The 26,426-nt window shown below is 40.5% G+C and overlaps 1 protein-coding gene across 11 annotated transcripts in view; it reads right to left on the bottom strand.

The window, feature by feature from the left end:
• ZZZ3 (zinc finger ZZ-type containing 3) overlaps positions 1-26,426 on the bottom strand; it is a 71,938-nt gene that overhangs the window by 4,181 nt on the left and 41,331 nt on the right. For 8 of the 11 annotated variants that reach the window (XM_033916212.1, XM_033916206.1, XM_033916208.1 and 5 more), the window contains 8 exons: positions 25,973-26,111; positions 24,986-25,133; positions 24,133-24,251; positions 22,450-22,524; positions 19,174-19,275; positions 12,269-12,364; positions 7,525-7,683; positions 5,539-5,673 (listed from right to left, as the gene is read on the bottom strand). In XM_033916212.1, coding sequence (XP_033772103.1) covers positions 5,539-5,673; positions 7,525-7,683; positions 12,269-12,364; positions 19,174-19,275; positions 22,450-22,524; positions 24,133-24,251; positions 24,986-25,133; positions 25,973-26,111 — 973 coding nt within the window. The remainder of the gene's footprint in view (positions 1-5,538; positions 5,674-7,524; positions 7,684-12,268; positions 12,365-19,173; positions 19,276-22,449; positions 22,525-24,132; positions 24,252-24,985; positions 25,134-25,972; positions 26,112-26,426) is intronic. The other 3 variants (XM_033916214.1, XM_033916215.1, XM_033916213.1) reach the window with 3 other exon arrangements.

Here is a 26,426-nt window from a genome sequence, read left to right as displayed (position 1 = left end):
TTCAAAGACTTCAGCGGATCCAGAACACTGCGGCTAGGTTGATCTACACAAAAAGCAAATTCGATCATGTTTCCCTGCTTCTGTCAAAACTTCACTGGCTTCCGGTGATTTCTAGGATTTACTTTAAATGTACCTGCCTAATTTTCAAGATCGTATATGGCATCCTTCCACCCCTAATCCCACTATCCTGGAATTCTTCAAGACCTGACACTACCAGATCCGCCCACATACTCAAACTATCTTTCCCCTCGTTAAAAGGTGTCATGTATCCAGGTAAATTAGGGAAATCCCTTTTCTTCAAATTCACTGAGATTTGGAATAACCTCCCTGCCCCGCTGCGGAACCTAGGCTCATTCCAATTATTCCAAAAGCATCTGAAAACCTGGCTTTTCTCCAAAATGTATAGCTATCTATTTAAAATGTAAAGCTAGCTATTCTCTTCATAACCTCTAATTTCTTATTATGTCCTTCCCTCATTTATTGAATTACCTGTAAACCGTGTCGAGCTCTATCTTTATGGAGATGATGCGGTATACAAACTTAAGGTTTAGTTTATATGTTACAAATATACCTGAAGAGACTTTTCGGCCTCATAGATGTTACTTCTTTTTGTTTTTTTATTCATTATTGTTGTCATGCTATCCTTTCAGGCAGGACTTTGGAACAAAAGTTTTAGTGGTTTGATCTTAAATTATTCTTCTTATCAGGCCTTTAGAAGATCGTTAAAATCTGTTTGATTAATATGTATAATCTAGATAAGTTAATAATTTCTTAATGTTATATTTTATATATAATGTACTGTGTTTTGTGGTGTAAATTCATTGTGTTTTTACAGTTCTTATTGTAAACCGCACTGAACTGTGAGGTATTGCAGTATTTAAATTTATTATTATTATTAATAATAATAATTTGCCTTTGAATTTTGCTGCTTTTTCCTATATTAATCTGTAAGTATCATTATGAATTTCCTTATAGTCTGTGTTTTCACTTTCTTCCCTTTGACATTTTCCCTTAGGAATGCATGAGAATCCATGATAGTAAATGCTGCTGCTCATTCTCTTAATTTGACTTATTGTATTTTATTAAGTATTTATATACTACCTATCAAGGTTATCTAAGTGGTTTACATTCAGGTACTCAAGCATTTTCCTTCTCTGTCCTGGTTGGTCACAATCAATCAATCTAATATTCCTGGGGCAGTGGAGGATTAAGTGATTTGCCCAGGGTCATAAGCAGCAGCACGGGGTTTGAACCCACAACCTCAGAGTGCTGAGGTTATAGCTCTAACCACTAGGCAACTCCTTCCTATTGTTTGTATTGTGCAACCTACATATGCTACAGGCCTGCCTATTCTAGTTGTCCCCCTAAATGCCATTGAATATGATAGAATTCTGCCCATTGCTCTGCTTCTTCTTGGGTAGCAGAGACCTGGACTGCCCACAGCCTGAATTCCCCTAGCTCCTTGTCTATCCCCAAGATTCCTAGGTTCTAGATCCCTATTGCTTTCAGAAGTTTAGCTCTGGACTGTAACCTGTTTCTGTGATGGTATCTCGACATGTCCTGCTCCCCCAGGTTTAGATCTATTTGAATTTCCTGAGACCTGCAGAATAAACAGGTGCCACCTTCTCCCCCAGATTGTAGGGTCCTCTCCCATTTTGCCACCTCCTTTCCTGCATTTCAAAAAAAAAGTATATACCCTGATCTCCCTAACTCTGTCCCCTTCTTTCCCCCCGCCCTTCTTCCTTCTCCTAATTGGTATGCCCCTAGGACACATTGTACTAGTCTGTCTGATGCTTCAAGGCTAGTTTCCGAATGACACAAACAATTGCAAGCCATTATTTTGTTTGTGGAGACTGTGTCTTCCTGTTAACTGGTCAGAAATCTGTACAGTAGTTACACTAAATCCTTTCTCTCAATCTTTTAACTAATCTACCTCCTCACCCCTGAAGATATGTCACTGGATTTAATTTTCAAATATATTAATAGCACATATTCCCTAAGAATCACTTAAGTGCTCTTTGTAGCACTGCTTTGCTTCCTTTTTTTTTTTTTGCTTTTGCTGCCACGGCTGTCTCTACTGAGCTAGGTATGCCTACTAGACGCTTACATTAGAAAAAATTGTTAATTACAAGATCAATTGTATGATTTGTGTGTTTTTACCCATTATTGTCTTAGATTATATGTTAACCTCTCAAGGTGTATATGGGTTTGTAAACGATACTTCTTACTGCTCTCTGGTGGCCAATAAGTCCCATTTAGTCTGTGATGCCATGCGAAAGCTCTGCAAAAAAATTGACCCTTGACCCAGAAGATTATGTATCTCCTTTAGACACAGGTTGCTGGGAATCTGTGACCTCTTGGTTTCAGGGTCTCAGGAATTGGTCCCGTGGGCGCCTCATTGGTATCTTTTCTTTTCTTATCCTTAGCTGTTATCTCACTCTCATTCTTGCCTGTTGCAAATGAGCATTCCAATGCGTCTCCTCCACCTGAATGGTACAACAAGCTTGCCCTAGGTATACCCTCCCTCTGAAGTCATCTGTCTGTCACATTAGGACACCAATGTGTTGAAAGTTCCCCCTATCCTCACTCCTTGTAAGCAGAAGAGGGGGAGATGTTTATACAGTGGTTGACTTCTTTAATTTTTCTGAGAGACATTTCTGATATATAATTTCTTTTTCTTTACAACATTGTCACAAAGAAAAACCAGTGTGCGCACAAACAACCTAGCTAGCAAGCTAATTGAGGAAGGTGTAATGTTTGTGCTCTGAGATGCAGAGCCAATGAACCTTGAAAGAAACAAGGTTAACAAACAGCCTCTGAAGGAGGTTATAATAAAACATGAACCTTATTTCTTTTCCTGTTTTTTTTTTTAATTTAAAACTTTTTCCTTTCCTAACAAATCTATACTATTTAATATGCTGTAATAAATAACTCCTGCTATCTTGCAAGAAGCCTCTTTGGCCTAATTCCCTCAAATTTTGTTTCTATGCTCCTTTCTACGTGGCCTCTTTCTTCCTGCCTCCTCATAGTCTCATATTATTCTTTCCTCTATATGTTCTTTGTTTTTCTACTGATAAAACACAACAAACGAGGGATCATGGGACAGGCAAGAAAGCCATCTGTGACCTAAACAGATGTGCAGAGAAATATACTCCCTATGCATCAATCACGACTCCTCCAATTAAGGGGTCAACTTAAGTTTTGTTAGCAACACGAGAAATGGCACCTCTGTTACTGCCCACTCCTTTGCCCATGATTCACCACCTGCCAATTAAAAGAGCTTATTTACCTTTAGTCACAAGGAAACATGACACAATCCAGATGGGGGGAAAAAAAAAAGACATGAAAGACACAGACAAAGTTCATTGTTTGACCCCCAGGTTATAAGAGCTAATGAATATGCATTTCCCTAGTCTGGCATGATACAGACCAACCTATAAAGTTTGAGTCCTGTGCCCAGCAGGAGGACTTTGTCCTTACCTGGTCTCAGGGTAATAGTTATCCCTAAAGCTTTGTGTGTGGGATTTGGACTATAAAATTACTGTTAATTCTTATATAACATTTTTTTTTCTCAGAGTATATGAAGTGAACCAGAATAAAAGAGAGAAGAGAGAACTGTGCCTGTGCACAGATGTAGTGTGAGTGATTTCTTTGGTACTGTTTAATTTTAATTTCCATATTTACAGTATATCCTGCTTAACCACAAAGTTCCGAGCGGGTTACAATAAAAGATAATGCAATATCAAAAAATTTACAAACTATTAAATAAATCTTAAAATATAATCAGAATATCCACCCTACTTAATCAAAAATATTTCTGAAATAACAATGTTTTTAGTGCTTTCATAAAAAGCCTACTATTAGACAAGTTTCTTATTTCACTGGGCAGAGAATTCCAAAACTCTGAAGCTTTTCCCAAGAGTGTTCTCTTCCTAGAGGAGAGCAATCTACAAGCTTTACTGAAGGGTCTAAGAACACGTTCTTTAAATAGTTTATTTTACAGCCTCCAGCTTCTCAGACTTCTCCTTTTTCCTCAGGTTAGTGTATTTGAAGCTTTCTATCCTTTCTATGTAGGGGTACCACGTTGGCGCGCTGTTGCTAGTAGATCCTCGCTCTATGGAACCCACCTACCACACTGACTAAAACCAAATCAATAAGAAAACCCCTATCCTAAATCTAGAAACCCCACAGATGCCTAAAACTTTCCTAGCTAGGAAAAAACCCCCAGATAATTGATATTCCCTATACTATTTTCCCTCCCCAAAATTTCCTATATACAATAATCACAAAACTCATCCTCTCACTGAACATTTCATACATATAAATCTTTACTCAAAATCTCAACAACCTTTACAGCAAATATTCCCAGGAAAGGTCTCTCAATCAGTTCCATAGCTTTGCTTCACCAATAATTTCTTAAAAACATTTCACAGAAGAATATCCCAGGACATCTCATAAAATTTCTTCAGAAATCAAAACCACAAGTTTGCTACACAGAAAATCTCTCAAACATTTCAAAGAAGAATATCACAGGATATCACATAAAATCTCTTTAGACTCTCAAACATTACCAGCATCAATACCAAACTTCAAACCTTAACCAGAATTTCACAATCCTTCTCAAACTCAAATAAAAATCACCATAATTTTTAATTCTTACATGTGGATCGGGGGGAGGGGGGTTGGATTTCTATTAATAATATATATGAATGATAAGATATTATATTCATGTGGTATATTTTTTTGTTGTATATGGAAGTGGGAGGGGGGTGGGGGTTATATCTTTTTGTTGTATGAAATGGTAGATTTTCAAGTGATATTATATTCTAATTGTTTGATATTTACTGTACACTTGTTGTGAATTATAAAATGAATAAAGAATTAAAAAAAAAAAAAATCACCATAATCCCCTTCTCACAAGGCACAGAAACCAAAACATCCTCCCAACTGTCAAATCTGACAGTTGGAATGTTCACCAGCTGATGCTGATCGCTGCACTAGGAGAGCAAACCTTTGCAGGAGATCAGCAAAAGAATGCCAAAACTGCACCAATACAAAAGATACACAAACCAAACTTTTCAAAATAAGAAAAAAATCCACAGGTCTTACATTCCAGATTTTCTTTGCTTTAAAAACCCTTTAAAATCTTCGATAAACCCTGTTTTTCTCACTCAGGTAACTTTTAAACTTTTAACCCTGGTTACATTAAGATGATAAATTTAAGAAAAAAGAAGCCTAGCAGATCAGAAAGTTATCTGCACAGCTCACGTACAGAAATGAAAACTGTAGGGGGCTCTGTCTCTCTCACAGAGGTAGGAGGAGCAGCTGAAAGAAAACTGTGTGGTTTTCTGCAAGTCCTGGTTCACGAGCATGGACTGAACACCTTTGTACAGAATCCAGAGGGGATGTAACTGAAAACACAACTATGACATACCCTTTCAAAAGTGCAACTTATTCAGGAGAAAGAGAAATGCTTTTGCCTTTACTAAAGAAACCAAAATTTTACCATCCTGAAGAAAAAGAATAAACATGACTTACTTTGAAACCAACATGCTGCACAAAGCCGCTTTCCATATGGATCTGCTGGAGCTTCTGCTTCTTTAACTTCTTTAGCTTGAGCAGCTCCTTATATTCCGCTAACTCTCGATATGCAGGTGGAATACTTTCTTCATCCTGCGCATACAGAAAAATAAAGTAATAGTTCACGTTTTCGTAACAATCACTTTTCCCTCTAGCTAGTGATTTAAAACCTCTTTGGGAAGATCAAACATTTAGATTTGCTAATCACCAGAATAATCATACTATAAGATATGAATCAATAGCAAGGCAGATTTTGCAACACACTGAGCTTACAATGCATTCTAGCCCCACTGGAATTTTATCTGATAAAACTGAAACAGTCGACAAGAACTGGAAGGGAAGCCAAGGCATGGCTTCAGGAATACTTTTCAACTGATTTGAAGCTTGTGGTGAAGTAGTATTTGGGTGGGGGAGGGGGGAATGGAGAGCATGGGTGTATATGGGGTATATACAAATAAAGGGTGTGCGGTATATGTGTCCAAGAATGCATGTGTCTACAAAAATGTAGGATTTTGCATGCATTTTCACTGTGAATATCCTGGAAACCCAAATAGCCAGGCAGTCCCTGAGAACTGGAAATCACTGTTTTAAAATAAGTATGTCCAACTGCAATCCTGGAGAGCAGCAAACTACAGTGGAACCTTGGTTTACGAGCATAATTAGTTCCAGAAGTATGCTCGTAAACCAAATTGCTCATATATCAAAACGAGTTTCCCGATAGGAATGAATGGAAACTCACTTTGATTCATTCCACCAACCTCCCCCCCACCCGAGGCTACAGGCGCTGCTCCAATCCCCCCCCCCTTGAGGCCACCAGCGCTGCTCCATACCCCTCCCCCCCACGATCTGGCATCCCCCCCAGTGATCCGGCATCCCCCCCCCACTCGAGTCGTTGTCCCCCCCCCCCGCGATCTTACATGCTCCCACGAGAACCAAAACGATATCCCTTACCCCGATTGGGCACTGGCACCGGTGCCAGTGCCCGAAGATCCTCCCTCTTCTGTGCTGGGCTGGGCGGTGCATCGGCGATCCTTCCTCTTGCTTGTGCTGGGCTGGACTGGGCCTTGAGCATTTGCGTATGCTCAAGGCCTTCTGGTCTCACTCTCTCCGAGATTCTCAGATTCAGAATCTCGGAGAGAGTGAGACCAGAAGGCCTTGAGCATGCGCAAATGCTCAAGGCCCAGTCCAGCCCAGCACAGAAGAGGGAGGATCTTCGGGCACCGGCACCGGCATGTCCTGTGCGTTGGTGCTGGTGCCCAATCGGGGTAAGGGATATCGTTTTGGTGCTCGGGGGAGCATGTAAGATCGCGGGGGGGATGACTCGAGCGGGGGGATGCCGGATCGCTGGGGGGTGGCACTCGTAAATCGAGTCAAACTCACTTTCCGAGGTGCCGATTTTGCGAATGTTTTACTCGTCTTGCAAAACACTCGCAAACCGGTGCACTCGTAAACCGAGGTTTGACTGTAGTCAGGTTTTCAGGATATCCCTAATGAATATTTCATATATACTTAGTGGGGATATTCTGAAAATCTGATTAGCTTGTGGCTCTCCAGGACTATAGCAACACTCCTGCTCTAGAATCTAATGACTGTTACATTTGCAATTCTCCCTCAAATAGATTTTAGATGGGGAAAATGCAAGGCCCAGAACTAAAATATTTCTCAAGGTTTTAAATTAGTTGGTATATAAAGTGCCACCAGCATACCTACCCCAAATGGGAACTTTTTTAAATTAGAAGTTAGCAATAAGAATGACAGCAGGTAACAATGAATATACTTGTTTGATGCAGTGTCTGATTGCTGTGATAAATAATTAAAGGTGAGCAATATCGACAGACTGCAGCAAATCGGAAACATAAAAGAGCAAACATAGCAAACAAGCTAGAAAAAAACCAACACAAGGTTTTGTACTAAGGAAGAAATAAACCTGAGTACGTGACTTACAGATATCTCTCCCTCAGCAGCAGCAGCATTCATATCCCTGTTGTAAAATGTAGGCAGGTCATCATCCTCATCCATGTAAACAGGAGGTTCATGAGATATCATGAAAGTGGAGGGTTTGAAAAGGTGTTTGTTGAGTGGGTGTTGTCGTCTGCTTGAAGACTGCAGTTTGGAAACAAGTTCCATATTAAAATATGCTGAACACTTATTTTCAATACTGTACTTCCTTGATTCTAAGATGCACCTTCCCCCTTTTATATTTGAGGGACCCCCCCCCTCAATTCTAAGACCTTTTTGATTTTAAGATGCACCCCCATTTTGCAAAAATGAAAAATATGGTAAATGAATAAACAAATACAGTATATGTAGAAGAAAAAGCACAAACATATTTATGTTTAAATACTGGTATGACAAACATCTTTTTTTTTCAACTTACGGTAATACACAGCAAGATACTACGTTAAATAATCTTACCAGTTAACTACCATCCCATATAACTTTTGAAAGCAAAATTACTAATATATAGTAAATAGACATATGCAGAAGAAAAAGCACAAACACATGTGTTATATTTTATTTTCAATTACCAGTATGGCAAACACATCCAACTACCAAACAACTTTTGAAAAACAAAATTACCAGTATGTGGTAAATATATGGAAAAAAAAGCACAAACTTCTGAAAAACAAAATTACTGTACCAGTATTCAATTACAGTTTCATATATGGGACTGTACGAGTATATCCTTCTAATCACTATCATTAGTACCAGTCAATTCCTCACAAACTGAGCCATCACTGTCAGAGCTTGATGACTCATCACTCTTGGAATCACAGTCAGTGTCAGTGTCTTCCCATATCAGATCTTCTGTACATTCAAGCACATTTGTTATACAATACTTCTTAAATAAGTGCTGCACTATATTTTCTGGAACTTTTTTCCATGCAGCTGACACCCACTCTGCAATTTTTAAAGAAGGTGCTCTCTTGATTTTCCTAGAAGGCCGTCAGAAAATAACAAGGGCTCATATTCTTCTCTTAAAAATCTTTAAATGACTTGTTCACTGAAACATCAAGTGGCCAAAGCTGGCTTGTCATACCACTCGGAATAACTACCATATCACCAATTTTGTTTTGTTTCAGGCTGTCCTTTCAGAGAGGTGTCCTTTGAATGCATCAACAAGCAGCACATTATGTGGTCGCCTATTTCAGATAGCATTCACCCAATCTTCCATCATTTCTGTGTCATTCAAGCATTTCTTTTGTGCATATACAATTACATCTTTTGGGAAAGTTTCATTTTTTTGGAGAAAGCTTTCAGCCATCTGCTTTTATACACAACAGTGATATGCCATTTTCCATAACATGCAGTTTTTACTTTGACTTCTTTGGAACCTCTTGAGTTGATGGTATAATTAAGGCATATAAAAAAACACAAGAATTTCATCAATATTACCTATTCATCTCTCTCTTCAGTTTTTAATTGAATAATGTAATGCAACTCTTATGAGTTTTTCTTCAAAATCTGCAGGAAGTTTTCGGTAATTTAACATTCATTGTCTTAATGCAAATTCTTCCTACACCAGCCTCTTGAAGCATTACAATTGTTTACTCCATGTGAATTTGCAGCTTCCATTGCCTTAAGATGAATCATCTGGCATGTGACTGGAAAACTTTTGGATCATGCATCAGTTACAAACTGTAAAATTATCTTATTAATTTTGGGATGTCGTCCTTTTATTGAACCTGTAAGGGCACTTTGCAACTTTACATGCAAAAATTAAATTTTGATGTTTTCACCATCAGCGAATATTTGCTTCACTAATCATTTTTTTTTCTTTTCTGTCCTGTTACCATTTTGTTCAGCATATAAATTTACTTTCTTTTTATCCCTGCAGAAATTTTAAAGGTCATAGCCGGTTTTAGCAAATGTTCACAATTCAAAGTACATCATTAACTTATGCAATGAAATAAGTTTGCTTTACATCTGTTATTACTGGTATTCTTAAAATACCCAGCAGAATGTATACCTTGCAGCTTCTTTTGTTTGATCACTAGTGATTTTTCGCTTTTCTTTGATGCTTGCCAGCAGTCATTGGTACTCCAGGAACACCCCCCCCCCCAAAAAAAAAGAAGGTCAGGGTAGCAGAATCCCCGGCAGAGGCATAGACAGAATTCACTTTTGGAGGGAGGGAGCCAAGGGTAGGCAATTCTTTCTCTACTTCCACACCTGCCCACTTCGTTGATACCAGGTAATTTTACTGTTGCTGGGGAGGTTACTTGAGGGTATGTGATCTTTGAGTGGTCCCGGTTCTGCCTCAATAAGTCAGCAGCCTTTCCCAGTTGCCCACACCAGCCCTCATCACACATGTTCAGTTCACGTGTGAACTAAGCACATGCAAGGAGTACCAGTGTAGACAGAAGGTGCCAACTTGTTTCCTGAGGCAGCACAGGGACTTGACCACTTGAAGTTCACTCATGCTAGGGAAAGCATGGCAAGACCAGAGATGGTGGATTTAAGACAGTGGTTATCGCACAAGGATGCTCCTCCAGTACACATTTTGTGCAATCCTGGAATGTACTAGGGGTGAATGAGCCAGAGGACTCCAACCCTACCAGTTTTGAGGCCAAATGAGAAGATCTGAAATTACAGGAGACTTTTTTTTTTTTTTTTTTGGGGGGGGGGGGGGGAAGATTGCTAAATTCCAAGATGGGCACTGTCAGACTTGATGCCAAAAAATGTTAAAAAAGGGTAAAATAAAAAAACTGGTGATTTTAGGGGTGGGTAAGCATATACAAACATGCAGAAACATGGAAATTTGTAATTTACCACCCCCCCCCAATTCACCTCATAGCCTGTAAAAGTCTTACTCATTGTGAATTATGCTAGCAATGTGCTGCAGCCTGCTTTAGTTCCCTAAGGTAGATGGAAAAGGAGAAGAAATCACTGCTTCATCCAGAATGAATCTCCAACATTCACTCGGGCTGCCAGTTGGACTCGACGACTGATTGAACCGCTCACCCCCACGGACCGATGGATGTGCAAAGTTAAAAGGGGAGGGGCGAAAATGCAGCCGGTATCCTGCAAGACACCACTGAGCCTTCTATGGATGCCCAACAGCCTACATTCAAACCCCTGCCAAGCAGTAGATGAGCAACGCTAACTGGGGATGGCCCCAAACTCCAAAATTGCTTGTACAGGCTAGCTAATAGGTACCACAAGGGATTGGCCTGTCAGCTGCAGACCACCTTCTGCTTCATCTTCACACAGGTAGAGCTTAACTCACAAACAGTTTTTTCTGCAGACAGGTATTATTCCGATTTGCTCTGTATTGTTGACTGTGTTTTGGCTGTTCTTGATTTTTGAAAATAAAAATTGTTTAAACATAAACATGAGCATCTGTTCAAAGAAACCAGATCTTTTAGAAGGTGAGTGATCCAGAGACGCGTTTCACATTTCATTAGCAAATGAAAAAAATACATATTAATATTTTTAACACAGACAATTTCTTATAATTGATCTCAGGATGGCTATTAAGTGGGAACTCTAGTACCTATTGCTTTCACTAATCTTAACTGATTCATTGAGAATAAACAATGAATATAAACATTACTAGTGTTTAAGCCCGTTACATTAACAGGTGCTAGAGTAGATGTCTGTCTGTCTGGTTTTTTTCTTTGTCTCTCTCTCCTTGGACGCTGTCTGGCTGTCATTCTTTCTGTCTGTGTCTCTCCCTGGCCTCCTGTCTGTCTGTGTCTCTCCCTGGCCTCCTGTCTGTCTGTCTTTCTCTCCCTAGCCACCTGCATTTCTCTGTTGCGCCATGCCTGCCTGTCTCTCCATGGCCCCCTTCTGATTCCCCCCTCCCAGAGCAAAGCATGATTTCTGTCTGCCCCCAGTACACCCCTCCCCCCAAAGCAGCCCCCTTTCCCTCTCCCTCTGGCCCCCTGTTGTGCCATGCCTGCCTGCTCCGTGGCCCCCTTCTGTTCCGCCTCCCAGAAAAAGGCATGATTGCTGTCTGCCCCCCAGCACACCCCTCTCCCCAAAGCAGCCCCCTTTCCCTCTCCTCCTGGTGCCCTGTTGTGCCATGCCTGCCTGCTTCATGGCCTCCTTCTGTTCCCCCCCTCCCAGAACAAAGCATGATTGCTGTATGCCCCCCAGTGCCTCCCCAAAACAGCCCCCTTCCCTCTCCGTCTGGCCCCCTGTTGTGCCATGCCTGCCCCTGTTGTGCATGCCTGTTCTTACCCTCCTTCCATCCCAGTTTCCTGGTGTTTTCTGGTCCACCGGCATGAACCGCTGCTGCTGCTCCTCCTCTTCAAAGCAGCCTGCTCAGGTTTGCCGGCTGGCTGTAGTGAACCTCGCAGGCTGCTCTCCACCCGTTGTGCCATGCCTGCGAGGTTCGCTACAGCCAGCCGTCAAACCTTAGCAGGCTGCTTTGAAGAGGAGCAGCAGCGGAGGCAGCAGTTGGTGAGTGAAGGCGGGAGGGGGGAAGTCGCCAGCGTGTTCCCTGCCTCCGTGTTCAGAAATACAGTTCGGCACGGAGGCAGACACCACGGTGGCAGGGAACACGGCGTCCTAAGTGCGCATGTGCGTTTAGGGTTTTATAATAGAGGATAAAGAAGATTTGGCCCTGAAGCTAAGTTCAGCCTGAGACTTCTAGAGCTAAACCCATGAGTGGATAGCAGTGTCTCTTGAGAGGATGACAGCTTTTCTTCTCCTAAGTGCTATCAATTGTGCTCTACACTCTTACCTTCTTGGAGTACATATACAAATTTGGAGTTCTGCCAGGTACTGGAATTCCAGCTTCAGTCAGTTTTATGAAATACTTTTGCACTCTGCTGGCAACCTGGAGCAAACAAATACAGCAAAAGATCAGAAAAAATGAGAAATATTTTCAGAAAATTAATTTTAAAAAAAATATTTCCATGAGGTCATGTTTCAAATGCCTAAGCAGAAGTCTAATGGTTATGATAGTGGATTAAAAACCACCAGATTCAAATCCCACTGCCACTCCTTGCAATCTTGGCCATCATTTAATCCACTATTGCCTCGGGCACAAACTTATAAATCAAAATGCAGCATGGATGATCAGAATACTTTTTAAACGCTAGCTGCTGCATCTGAATTATAAGCAGATATTCAGCGCTGGTATCTGAACAGTAGCTAGTACTGAGAATCCAGGGAGAAGATGGTCAGTGCTGGCACAAGCCAGACAATGTTGATATTCGGCCTCCATTGCCAAGATACAAAAGGGAAGATTAGGTTCTTACTTTGATAACTTCTTTCTGGTTAACAGGGCATTTGAGTCCTGATAAGAGGGTTAACTTCCCCTAACTGTGAGCTGTGCAGAAGAAAATCTACAATTTCTTCAGCTCCACCTCCTTACTCAGTGGTGGACTGTACGGCCTCTCTTCAGTTTGTACTAAGGCAGCCGATAACCGCAATAGGAGACATAAGAAAGAGGGGTACAGGGAACTTCCCTGGCAAGACATCTGTTCTGCTATGTAATGAGTAATAATGAACAATATTAATCAAAAAATATCTTATAAAACTAAATGGAATAACCCTTTCTAGGGGGGGGTGCATTTGTGAGGACAAACTCCTTGCGCATCCAGTGGCACGCTCTCAGACGGCACAGGAGAATCTCAACAACTTGCATAAGCTTTCCACATAAGACTCACAAAATCTAGGGTAAAGCCCTGAGCAGGAAGCCCAGAGGACTCCTTCAGGGGCTAAACAGCCTTCAGGGACTCACAATGCCTCCTCTTGGGCTCTAAGGCATCCATGCATCTTCGCTTCACCAAGTCTCCATTCAAGGGCTCTGGAAGGGATTTTCTCTCTGAAAAACAAGCCACCTGCAATTCCCCAGCCCTAGAGGGTATCAGAGGGGGCTAAGTCCATGGCTCCTACCCCCACCCCCCAAAAAATGGCAGGAGGCGGCGCATGGACATCCTCAACTGGCCATCCAGAAAAAGTCAAGCATGATATAAGGTTAAAAAAAAAAAGGTCTGAGGAGTTCATTATACTCGATTTTAAGCCAAATTGAGGGGTTTTGAGGCAGGTAGAAGCTTTCAATTTAAAACCAGGAAATCCAAAATGGCTGTCGCAGCAGCGTTTTGGCACCAGAAAACAGCCTGAGAGAGCTTCATCAGTTTTAAAAATTCTGGAAAGAGATTTTTGGAGGTGGGGGACTCTAGAACAAGCCCCAGAATAGTGAACCAACCCCCCCCCTCCGATTCTATAACCTGTACTCATTGTGATATATTGGTGCTTTGCCTGCTTCAGCTCACGCTGCAGCTGTTATTTGAAGAAAACCACTGCCTCAAACAAGCAAGGGTCCATAACACTGCAATCTTCAGGCTGCCAGTTGGACCGAAGTGGGACAGACTTCAGACCCCAATGGATCCACTCGCAGCACCTTGGTGAAGGAATATAGCCGACACCTGCTAAAGCCCTTCCTGGACCACCACGGGGCCAAACAGCCTGTATTCAAGCACCTGATAAATCAGTGATGAGTCTAGTTTCTAGGGAAATGGACCCAGAGCTCCACAAATGAAAATGCAGGCCAGCTAAACAGGTTCCATAAAGTGTTGCCCTGTTAACTGTAGACTGCTGCTTAGAGAGTCTGCATCTTCTCCCAGGCAGAGCTGTCCCAGGGCTACTAGGGTCCTCTTGAAAACCAAACACCTCCAGATTCGGAAAAAATCACCAAAACAATAAAATATACTCTGAGCAGATCAGAAAGACACCTTCTCAACTCCCTTGCAGGAAGAAAAACTGAAGAGAGACAATACAGCCCACTGAGGAAGAAAGTGGAGCTGAAGAAATTATTGATGCCTTCTGCATAGCTTGTGGATAGGGGAAGTTCACCTACTTGTAAGGACTTGTATGCCCTATGCACCATAATCTTAGATTGTGAGCAGAAAAGTTACACCAGTTACTTTTTCTAAAGCAAATTAACTGCAAAATTAACATATTTGTTTTTAAGGGTTTGGTTTTCTTTTTAGATTTTTATAAGCATTATTAGCGTATTAAACCTGTAAAAAAAAACACCATAGGGAGCTGCTACTTGTTGAGAAACCTCGAGTTCAGGAGGAAGGGAGGATGATTTGTGTCCTCCCTTTCTCAAAGGCATCGGGGGTGCTGGCCTCTCTTATTAAACAACACTGGCATATATTAGGTTTACATGAGATTTTTTCTGAGCAGCCCCTTTTCTCATACCGGAGAGGTAAGACCATCGGACAGACTCTTAGGAAAGTAGAACGTCCATTAGAATATGTGGAGCATAGTAAGTGTCACCAGTGTCAATGGTGTGATCTCATGTTGGAGGGGGCTCAATGGACTGACCCACAATCAGAATACATGGTAAAGGCCAGGGCAAATACGACCTGTAAAACTACTAGGGTGGTATATATTATAGTTTGCCCTTGTGATCTGGTGTATGTGGGCCGAACTAAGCGAGCCATTAATGTACGCTTGAACGAACATAAATCCCGCATTAACACTGGGACACTGCAAGCCCCTATAGTCCAGCATTGGCTTGATAAGGGCCATGGTATCCAACATCTAAAATGGAGAGTGATAGAGTGTATGAATGGAAAAGAACTGGAAGGGGACTGGGAAGGGAGGTTAAATCTATCTGAACAGCGATGTATCTACCGCCTGAATACGGTAGCTCCTAAGGGTCTGAATAACGAGCTGGAATGGGCTTCACTAATATGATCTAGTCTCCGGGGGGGGTGACTGTGGATATTGTCCTGTCAAATACATTATATAAGTAGGAACAAAACAAAGGGGAGGAGTAAGGTTTAGAAAATCTACGTCAGACAATGACGTCCCTGATAGTGTGGGACGTGGTTGTCGTGGGTGCGTATAAATCAGCTGATCAAGAGCGTGACCGCCATTTAGTTCTTGATGCATTGGTGGGAGATTGTGGTTATGAACGGTAAGAGGTTAATAACTATAAGCTTATATGGTAACACTTAATATGTGTAATATGGTAAAAGGCTAGGTATTTAGAAAAATATATATATTTTTATTTGTTTTAGGGAGAGGGAGCCTTGATAAAGCCCTGTGAGGTACATGGGCGAAACATGTTGGATAATTGATGTTTCTACCCTCCCGACTAGCGTCATACAAATGCTAAGTACTTTTAGCATATTTACACTTAAATCACTAAAATAATATTTATGATAAACATAACACAAAACTTAGGTCCAGTGACGAAAGGGTGCATAAAGCCCCGCACTATGAAATGTATTGAGTGCGTGGTGGCCCTCTGAGGACCCATAAAAAATTTACAGTTATTGAATGAAGTTGGGCAAACTTGTGAGGTAACGTCTTGCAGGAATGGACTGATACAGTACGACAGTGACATTCTGACAACTTTGAGACACAATATCTCACGAGCTATGTTTCCAAAAAAACTGAAACTTAGCTACCCTGCACAACTTTTGGAGCTCTATTCAGTGCTACCAATAATAATTTTTGTCGAGCACTGAGTGAATGGCTGAATTAAGGTAAACTTGGCCGAAAAAATTAGTGCTCCAAAAAAAGTCAAAGTTTGACATTACTTAGCTCCCACAATAATTGAGTAATAAATGCGAAATTTGGCGCATAATGTCTCAGTACAACGTTGTTTTCAAAAGTACAATTTCAACCTCCAAGCTCTTTCCATTAGTTTACAAATTAAGTGTAAAGTTGCTAATTTGTGTAAAAAGGCCAAAAATAGGGTATTTTCAGCCTGCTTTTACAGAAAAATACCTTTCAGAAACTCTTTCAAATCAGTCTCATTAGAAAGAGCATATTTCAAACCCCCTAGAAAAGTGGGCTTCATTTTTCAACGCAGGTTAACAATGCCCGAAAAAGGGGGACAAAGTTGGGAGATGTCACCATGGCAACGGCCTACGTTTCAACTTACAATTATGTCACTTTCCACACTGTTTTTCCCTGTTTATTTTTACTCAAGCTTTGGGTACAATTATAGTGTTCTTAATTAATGATTATTCCTAACTAGAAATTGAGGTGATAATTTTGTTGCATGCAGATCACAAATTACAACTTGTTTTCTTTTTCAGATCCACATTATTATTAATTCAGTTTAAAATGGATACCAACGAATCGATGCCAACAAAGTGGACTTCACTTCGGCTTGGGAATCATATAAGATACCCAATTTAGGCTTGGGAACCTAGGATAAGACACCCCCCTAATCATTGGCTTTGGAACCAGAAAGATACCAACAAAAGGCTTTGGAACCTTGACAAAGAAACCAAATGCGAGGCTTGGGAACCTGGACGAAGTGGCCCACCCGTGGCTGGTATTGCACAGCTATCGGGCATGACCCCTATGGCGATGGGGTTGCCAGTTCAAACTCTTGAACTGGTAGTGACAATGTCACCATGGACTAACGCAATAGAGTAGTAGTAATACTACGTCAATACAAAACTGTAACAATAAAAATGACAGAACTATGTTGAAATAGAGGTTGTTGCCGTGGCAATGTCTCCCAACTTTGTCCCCCTTTTTCAGCCATTGTTAACCTGCGTTGAAAAATGAAGTCCACTTTTCTAGGGGGTTTGAAATATGCTCTTTCTAATGAGACTGATTTGAAAGAGTTTCTAAAAGGTATTTTTCTGTAAAAGCAGGCTGAAAATACCCTATTTTTGGCCTTTTTACACAAATTAGCAACTTTACACTTAATTTGTAAACTAATGGAAAGAGCTTGGAGGTTGAAATTGTACTTTTGAAAACAACGTTGTACTGAGACATTATGCGCCAAATTTCGCATTTATTACTCAATTATTGTGGGAGCTAAGTAATGTCAAACTTTGACTTTTTTTGGAGCACTAATTTTTTTGGCCAAGTTTACCTTAATTCAGCCATTCACTCAGTGCGTGACAAAAATTATTATTGGTAGCACTGAATAGAGCTCCAAAAGTTGTGCAGGGTAGCTAAGTTTCAGTTTATTTGGAAACATAGCTCGTGAGATACTGTGTCTCAAAGTTGTCAGAATGTCATTGTCGTACTGTATTTCATTGTGGTATGGGGTCAAACAAATGGCTATATCTCCACAAATATTCCACAGGCGAAACTAAAACTTTACCAAAGTTCGTTTGAGACATGGTGGACTCTGCATATGAAGTTTCATCAAAATCCGTGATGGTCATGCAGGGCACTTTCCAAGAATCTGATCACTTGACATGGAATGACCCAAAAATAAGAGATAGTGATAGTAAAAAATACTTATTAATAAATCAGCCCCAAGGATTTTGGGGAAAGGATCTCAGATAAGTTGCTAATAAGTACAAGTCAGCTGGAGTTGCTGTTCAGCCAGAGCAACCGTATTCTAATCATTGATCCTCCTCCTCCATAAATCTTTGTGTGCTTTAGAATCCTTATAGACAAATGTTCTAATTTTTATAGAAAAGTTTTCAAATTTACATGAGCAGATTCTCTTCTCTGCATTTCTGACTGCAATGATAACAGGCAGACTGGAATAGTTCCAGTCTTTGCCTTCTGGATTGATTCTCTGAGGAAGTGAAGGGCAAAACAGGCCTGTAAGAATCACCAATACAAGATAAGTGGCCTTGGCAGCTGGCAATAATTACAATTTTTTATATAAAAAAAAGTATTGAAAAAGCATATAGAAAAACTATTTTAAAAGTTATTTAACAAACTATTTAATCATTTTGTACACTTAAAGATTTGCAATTTTGCACACTCACAAAGATTTATGGAGGAGGAGGATCAATGATTAGAATACGGTTGTTCTGGCTGAACAGCTACTCCAGCTGACTTGTATGTATTAACAACCTATCTGAGATAATTTCCCCAAAATCCTTAGGGCTGATTTATTAATAAGTATTTTTTACTATCACTATCTCTTATTTTTCCTAAAAGTTAATAAGATCCACTTTTGGTTCTATATTTTTATCTTGGATTGTGGTATCTTAATTTTTTGGTTTGTTTAAGAGGTACAAGAAACATGCTCTGAGAACCTGGATTTGGCTAAGAGGCTTTGTAAAGCAACAACTGAAGGGGCTTGTCCCTCGATGACATCCGGAATGATAGAAAGGCTAATATCTCCATATAAAACAGTGATACTGTACCTTACTAGCAGCTATATTCATTGAATGGGAGAGCTAAGGACTTTATGTGGACAATGTACAAATTTTGGGACAGGGACCTACCTGAATATTTATCACCACTGTACAGCACTGCATATTTCTCGTATAATTAATATTACTCTTCATCATCAACCATAGATTCCTTGAGGAAATGCTTGTGGTATGAGATCTTGGGATATTCTCAGGCTTCGTATATAAAACTGGAGTTGAGTCTGGGCTTTATACCCTTGTTTAACTGAGCTAACATAAACCTAAATCTGCTCTACTTTGGAAAGATCACTGGGTGTCTCGTTTATGTCTTCTACAAACTTTAATCTCTTAAGCACCAATCAAACTTCTAATGAAGAACTGGTACTGGTATATCTTGCATCTGCTTATGCCAAATTAAAGGGAAACATGAATAAAATCTTGTGGAAATAAGGATATGGAGAACTACGAATTGCAGAAAAGTACACATTCCATCCTTTAATACATTTTCAGAGGTCAGCATGGAATTAAGAGTTCACAGCATCTAACTAGACGTTACTTGTTTTGCAGTTCTGTTTCCTAACTCATCTGCTATCTTCTGCCATCGCCGTGACTCTACTTCTTCCAGAGGATACTTCAAAAGCAACTGTTCCAGTTTTTTCTGAAATAGCCAAAAGATGATAAATGTCATTAAGCAAAAATTCACTCTGTAATATCACAGCAATATAAAAAAGAGCTGCCCAGAAGTGTGCCGCAAATGTAACTAAATGCTGTATTTAAAAAAATACCTTAGAAAAATCAGATGCTAATATAGCCCATTTTGTTATCTTTGTGGTCTATGTAAAATATCAAGCTCCTCTGATCCTGCTTACTTTCTATCCTAAATGCTGATAAATTAGCAAAAAGATTATGTTCTTGTCTTGATATCTTTTCCAGTAGATAGGGATGGTATGCTGAACCACATTGCAGAAGGTGTCAAGCACAGCTTTTCAACTCCTCCTTCTCCATGCCCCTTCAGTTCGTACCAAACCTGACAGCCTACAGAAAACAGGAGAAGAAGGGGATATCGGGAATTCCCTAAGAACAGCACTGTAATCTACACAGATGAAGTTAAAACATTGAAGAAACACATTAACAAGCCTCTGAGAGGAACAATTAATTCAATAAAATACAAGTCAAGCAAGTAATATAAATAGCCTGAACATTTATGGAGATCAACTATTCCTCCCTTGTAATCCTAAATACAGTTTCTTGCTAATCCAATAATCTGACTGATAGTGAAATCTTAGCTTTGGAACTGACCATTAAACTTGAGTCAAAAAGCAGGAGCATCAGATAAATTCCTGGGCAGGGAGTTCAGCATACCATCCTTATCTACTGGAAAAGATATTATCAAGGTTAAGAACCTAATCTTTTTTTCCAGTGCAATAGGGATGGTATGTTGAACCATAGAGAAGCACCTAAATAGTCCCCAAATTCAAGGATGGGATAAATAAGCCTGCTCATAGTACTGATGACCCAAAAGCAGCATCTTCCTGTGCTGCTAGGTCCATCCTATAAAATTTGGTGAAGGTATAAAGGGATGACCAGGTTGCTGACCTACAAATTTCCTCAGGTGGAATTGCCCAAGCTTATGCCCAAGAGAAGGCCACTCCTCTTGTCAAATTTACCTTCAATGAGCCAGGTGGCTGTTTGCTGCAACTGATGTATGCAGAAGATATTGCTCTATGAATCCAATTAGAGATGATGGCCTTGGAAGCAGGTCTGCCTCATCTCGTCTGATTAGTTAACACGAAAATAAGTTGTGGGTTTAAACCTATATTGCTCCTTGTGACCTTGGGCAAGTCACTTAATCCCCTCTTTGTCCCAGGCACATTAGACAGATTGTGAGCCCACTGAGACAGATAGGGAAAAATGCTTGAATACCTGAATAAATTAATGTAAACTGTTCTGAGCTCCCTTGAGAGAACGGTATAGAAAATTAAATAAATAAATCACCTCCAAGATAATGCAAGAGAACTCTATGGACATCCAAGACCTTCATGACCTGGTCTTTCTTCTTGGACTCTGTGGGATGAAATGCTGGCAGTCCAACCTCTTGGTTGACATGAAACCAAAATGACTTTCAACAAGGAAGGGGGGAACCTTAAACAAAGTCACTCTTGCTTCTATGATCCTGAAGAATGGTTCTTTGCATGACAGTGTTTGCAATTCTGAGACTCTCCTGGCAGATGTAATTGTAATCAAGAAGACTACGTTGATTGATAGCTCCATGAGAGAGGCTTCCTGTAAGGGCTCATATGGAGCCCTGCTGAGACCTTCTAAGACTCCAGGATGGAAACAGTTCTCAAATCAGCAGCCTTAGTCTCAGGGCGCCTTTCAAGAACCTGACTATATCCAGATGGGCTGCTAGCACAACTCTCTTCTCTCTACCCTGGAAGCTTGAGAGCCCAGCTACTTGAAGTATGCTACAGCCAACCCCTTGTCAAATTCCTCTTGGAGGAACGACAGTACTGATGAGATTGGGGTTTCGCCCCGCTCTAACTTTTCTCTGCTGCACCAGTGCTGAAACATCTCCCATGCCTTTAAGCATACATTGAAACTGTTGTTGGCTTTTTGGCTCTAAGGAGAGTAGCAATGACTACTTCTGAATGCCCTTTTTGGATTTGCACTGCCTGCTCAAGAATCATGCCATAAGACCAAAGAGTCCCGGATCTTCTAGGACAATCAACCCCTCAGAGAGTCTGGATACACCTTGAGCCTGAGACTTTGCTCCTTCTGCAGGCGTAAGAGATTGCATACCATGGGCACCTGGGCCAATCTGGTACTAAAAGAGCTACTGTTCCTGGGTGATGTGATATTCAGCATATCACCTGACCTATCAAGCAAGGGAAGAAACACATACAGTAACCCAGTCTCTGGCCATCCCTCCTGCCTCATTCGTTTAGGGGGAGGGGGAAGACTGGTGGCCACAGCCACGGCTGCTATACTAATCACGGCAGGGAGATCCCTTGCCGCGATTAAGTGTAGTGGCTGGGTCTACTTACAATGTAGGCCTACATTGTAAGCGTCTCCTGCTCTACTAGGGAGATGCACAGGGCCTAATCTTAGGCGGACTTGCGGGCCTCCCTAGGCTCCCAGAGGCGCCTTCAATATATGCAGCTTCCTTGGGGAGCATTTTTTTTTTTTTAAAACATGATTCCCGATTGGCCAATTAGACAGCTGTAGGACGCCTACAGTAGACTACAATCGGGACGCAGTTTACAGAATCCAGGCCCTAAAGTCTATGGCCCAGGAATAACAAAGAAAAAAGACATTTTAATTTAACCCTTTATTTGGCATTGTTGCTCAGAAGCAACATGTGTTTTCTTTGGCTCTTATAGGAGATTTGCATCTTCAAACGCCTGTTACTTGGCATTGTTGCTCTCGTTCAACATCAAGTTACATAAAGCAACCGTTTCACCATCTGCCAATTAAAGGGGTAACCATGAAATTGGAATGCATATGATTATAGGGCAGACTGGATGGACCATTCAAGTCTTTATTTGCTGTCATTTACTATGAGCTCTATTTTGTCCCAATTTACTTTAAAACTGGCTGAAAACTGAGATATTAAATGCACTAAGGCTACAAGGGATGATTGTGAATCAGATAGATATAGCAGAATGTCATCAGCACATATTAACTTTAACATTCTAGAAGGACTAATGAATATCTGTACAGCAATGTCACTTGGGGCCGATTCCAAGTTCTGATGCAAGAAGTTGGCCAATACAGTACTTCTAGAAAAGAAAAATGCCATAGATATATAAAGCATTAGAGTTTTGCTTTTTACCTGTTCTTCTACAGTCCACAGCTGATTAAAAGATCCAGGTTTGGTCTCGTCACAAAGTCGTCCTCTAATCATCTGCTTGCACAAATGAAATTGAGAGAGCATGAATTTTCTATGTTAGTACTGAAGAGTCTCAAAGACTGAAATAAATGCATTTATATCACTTTAAGTATTATAAATAAGGGTCCCTGAAAATCATATACAGGTCCACAGCAAATTCAATGGTGGTGTTATAACGACCAAAATCCTACATGTTTTAATATGGCACTAGTGCAATTAAACATTCAAGAACAAGAAATAAAACCACAGCAATGATTAGCACATATCATTATTATGAGAGGTAATTATTAAGTAGTGCTGCCCGTTTCAGGGAAATAATTTTTGATTCAATTTGGCCTATTGAATTAATTTTTCAATTTGATTCACATTTCCTCTCTCATCGGGTGTTTTTTGTTTTTTTTTTACAGCCTGACGGGTTTATTTTTGTAGCCTCTTCACCCACCCCATCCTCCTTTGCCTTCTCCAACTCCATGCCAGTGCTGTGGTATAAACAAAAAAGACTTTGCTCTGTTAGGTCCTAGCTTACGCTCACTAACACCAGCTCTTGCAGGATACACATTTCAAATCTGACATATTGTAGTCACAAAATAGAAAATAAATTATTTTTCTACCTTTTGTTGTCTGGTCATCTTATTATTCAAATTATGTTGGTCCCAGGCTTTGGTTTCTGTTTGTCTTATGTTAACTCGCTCACCAGGGTTTCCTGTCTATTTGATCTTTTCTTCTTTCCCATGCCCACCATTCATCTTCCATCTCTGTACCTTCCCTTTCACTGTCATAGCCAACATTTCCGTTTCTTTTCCACTACCATCTCTCTTTCTCTGCCTTGTGCCTGGGTCAAACCTCTCTATTCTCCTCCATGCACATTCTCTTCCTTCCTCCCCTCTATTATCATGGAAGTCTAAAAAAAGATCGGATTAAGACCCAAAAATAACAAATCTAGTGCATAGCAGAGAAAGAGACACCTTCTCAATTTGCTTGTAGAAGTTAAGACTGAAGAGAGGGCATTGCCCAGGCAGACAAGGAGGCGAAGCTAAGAAAAAATGATTGATGCTTTCTACAATCCAACTCTCAAATTGGGGTATACAACCCATCCATAAGGAATTGTATGATATTTGTACAGGATGCCTTGGGATGTTTCTTAAAGGAGTCAGCTGCTTCCTCCCTCAAAGTCAGATACCACCCTTCCCCATGATACCCAACATAATCCCTGATGTCTATTGGGGTCGAGACAGGAGCAATCCCCAGTTACTCCTACTCCTTGCTGGTACCAGTAACCTCTAGTGGTAGTCTCACTGGTACCAATTTCAACCTGGCACTCTAGTAAGGTTGGGTCAAGTTCACAAAAGGATCAAGCAAATGTTTAAGCCTTGGGGGAGTAGGGGAGGTCAGTTCTCAGTATTTCATGCCAGCTCCTTTAAAAGTAACCAAAAGCATTTGGCCTGGACAATAAGATATTCACAATTTTAATCACAAGCAGGATATGACTAACTTATGGGAGTGACCTACCACTCCCATCTTAAATTCAGATGTAGTAAAGGCCCAGCAGCTTCTATTGTGCTAAATTAATACCCTCCTAAACCAAAAAAATGTAAGGCTAATTTCCACTTTGCATATAAAACTTACTTGTGTGTGGCTACTTGTTGAAGTCTCTGGACAATCACTTAAAGGCAGGGCAGAATAAGACTGGGTTTCACTATTCTTCTTGGGTTCCAAAGGACTTTTTGGTCTCACAGGTAAACCTACTACAACACACAGTACATATAGAATTACTAACTTAGAACTAATCATTTGTATATTGTAATGGTTCTCCACCCAGTTCTTGGGAGCCACAAAGTCGGTCAGGTTTTCAAAGATATCAAGTGAATATGCATGAGATACCTTCACATACAGTGAAGGTAGTGCACACACATTTGTCTCATGTATCTTCACTGTGGTTGTCCTGAAAACCTGACTGAATATGTAGCTCCCAAGAACTGGGCTGAGAACCCCTGGAATAGAGCTACCAGGCATACATAGCAATGCATACAAACAAATAAATAAATACGGGACACACCTCCAATCCCTTGGAAGCTTACAATATAATCAAGATAAGACACCACATGGATAAAAACAAGGCTTTTTGGCAAAACAATGAAGTCATAATAATCAGCAAGAACCAAATGAGGTGAAATTATAGTTGGTATTAACTGAGGAAGAGTCAACTTTAATAGAGTAAAGCTACCTAGAATAAGGCTTCTCAGGAGTCTATATAAGATGACAGACATTGGGAGTGGATAAGACCAAGTCCTACCTTAAACTGATTCCCAGATTAATCACCATTTCATTTAGCTTAACATAGCTCTCTAATTTTGAAAAATTGAGGAGGAAATGCCACTAAATCAGCATATAATATTGGTGAAGATGGCACTTCACAATGACAAGCAGCATGTCGTTGCCTACATTCTTGGTTATTTAGATTGTAATATTTACTACATACCTTTGTCAAAAATCAACTTAACCCTTCTAGTGTTGCATTTTCGGTTTCTAAACTCTCTTTCGAAGTTTCCAAGATTGGTGGTATATTGGTCCCATGCAATCTCTGGCAACTGAACGACTCTCTGTGGACATGGAAGCCCCAAGTCAACCTATAAGTATCAACATAAGACAAAGCTTAGTAAATAAATAAAAACCTTGGATACATACTACCTGTTTGAAGAATTTGTACTTAAAAAGATATACAGCGGAACCTTGGTTTACGAGCATAATTTGTTCCAGAAGCATGCTCGTAAATCAAGTTACTCGTATATCAAAGCGAGTAACTTGATTTAGGAATGAATGGAAACTCGCTTTGATTCATTCTACCTTCTTCTCCCCTCCCCCCCTCCCCCCCGAGGCTACCGGCGCTGCTCTATCACCCCTCCTTCCCCCCCGCTCTAACAGGCAAGAGGCGGGAGATTTCTTTCAGTGGCACAACCGGCAGATGAGGAAGGAGCATGTTTGGGAGGAAGGGCGGGCAGATGCCGCTTTCAGCAAGGGGGTGCGATGCAGTTCTCACGGGGGAGCAGGGGTGCAATGCCAGTTAGAGTGGGGGGAGGTGCTCGGGTAGCGGAACATGCTCGATTTGCGAGACAAAAGTTTGCTAAGTGTTTTGCTCGTCTTGCAAAACACTCGCAAACCAGGTTACTCGCAAACCGAGGTTCTACTGTAACTAAGATACCCTGTTCATAATGTTGTAATTAGATCATTTATTTTTTGTAAACTGCTGTGAACTTCCATGAGGTATTGGCGGTATATAAAAATTGTATTGTATTTAGATATTCAGTCTGACAAATAAAAAAACAAAAGATGCACATAGATTCATTTTCAAAGCACTTAAGACACACAAAGTACCATAATAACCTCCAGAACTTGGCGCAATCCAGTTTGAGCTTTATATATATATAAGATCATGAACACATTATGGAAAAAGATCTCTTTTGGATACCTTCTTTTGAAGATTTTCCACAAATCCAATAGGATCCTTTAATGATTCCCTCTGGCGTCTGTCTAAACATTCTAGGTCTTGAACCGACTGAGTGCGTTGAGCCTCAAGCACAGAAATTGTCTGTAACAGTTTCTGATAGCTAGAGAAAAAATAAAACATGCCATTAAGAATATTTCAGTAGAAACAGCCCCCACCCTCCAAACCATCAAAATGTGGAATGCAAATTAAACAGCTAAATAACTTTAAAGTACATAAAATATTAAAGGTATGCATTTTAGAAGCACCATAAACACAATGGAGTTGGCACTTTTTGTCTTCTGTCAATACAGGAAAACAAAGCAAAAAGTAAAGTTGTGTGTGGTCTGTCAATATAGAACACCTGGCTAGTAGGCCCAACTACAGATACAAATTATTTATTAGGACATTAACTATATTTGATATCTATAAAAAAAAG

Source organism: Geotrypetes seraphini, chromosome 12 (assembly GCF_902459505.1).
Source record: "Geotrypetes seraphini chromosome 12, aGeoSer1.1, whole genome shotgun sequence".
NCBI lineage: Eukaryota > Metazoa > Chordata > Amphibia > Gymnophiona > Dermophiidae > Geotrypetes > Geotrypetes seraphini.
Note: the sequence above shows the minus strand (reverse complement) of the source record. Positions and strands in the feature narration are given on the sequence as shown.